This window comes from Condylura cristata, unplaced genomic scaffold, assembly GCF_000260355.1.
Source record: "Condylura cristata isolate star-nosed mole 26May11 unplaced genomic scaffold, ConCri1.0 scaffold00457, whole genome shotgun sequence".
Taxonomy (NCBI): Eukaryota; Metazoa; Chordata; class Mammalia; order Eulipotyphla; family Talpidae; genus Condylura; species Condylura cristata.
In genome coordinates, this window is record NW_004567558.1 from 1 (window position 1) to 583 (window position 583).

Consider the following 583-nt stretch of genomic DNA (forward strand, 5'->3'; position numbering starts at 1 on the left):
GCCTGGCCCCGCGCACGGAGGGTGCAGCTCAGAGACCAGCGCTGGCGGGACGGCGGGCTCTCGGGCCTGGCAGGCAAGTGGTCACCCCTGGGAGGAGTCCACGCTGGGGGCGCCGGTCCAGCCTACCCCAGTGCAGGGCCCTCGGGCAGCCCAGCCCCGAGGCTGGCGCCCGACCCGCCACTAGGCGGCGCAGAGGACGGGCCGGAGGCCGGGTGCAGCCGACTTGCCTTGAACGCCAGCCGGATGGTGTCCAGGGGCCGCGACGGCCGGCAGACGACGGACAGGGCGACTACGTACTCCCGCAGGTCCACACGGCCATCCCCGTGCTGCGGGGAGAGCCACGCTCAGGCCGGCCCCCACCTCTGCAGCCACCCACTGACCCGCGGGGGCCACCGCACCTCGTCAAACAGGGAGAACAGGTCCCGCAGCGCCTCGGACACGGGCAGGTCCAGCTGGGCCGCGAACTCGGCCAGCGAGAGCCGGGCCGGGCCCCGCTGCCGGGCGCGCTCGCTCTGCTGGTCCAGCTGCCCCTCAAGCCGCTCCGGCTTCAGCCTGGAAGGGGGCGGCTCAGCGGGGTGCCCGC

At 75.5% G+C, this 583-nt stretch overlaps 1 protein-coding gene across 1 annotated transcript; it reads right to left on the minus strand.

Annotated features, from left to right (window-relative positions):
• Positions 1-13: 13 nt before the first annotated feature.
• Positions 14-552, minus strand: LOC101619117 (lysophosphatidylcholine acyltransferase 1-like; the record flags this gene model as incomplete). The annotated part of the gene is made up of 2 exons (XM_012734993.1): positions 14-326; positions 399-552. Coding segments are annotated over 2 exons (358 nt in total), but the record flags the coding sequence as incomplete, so codon positions are not given.
• Positions 553-583: the final 31 nt, after the last annotated feature.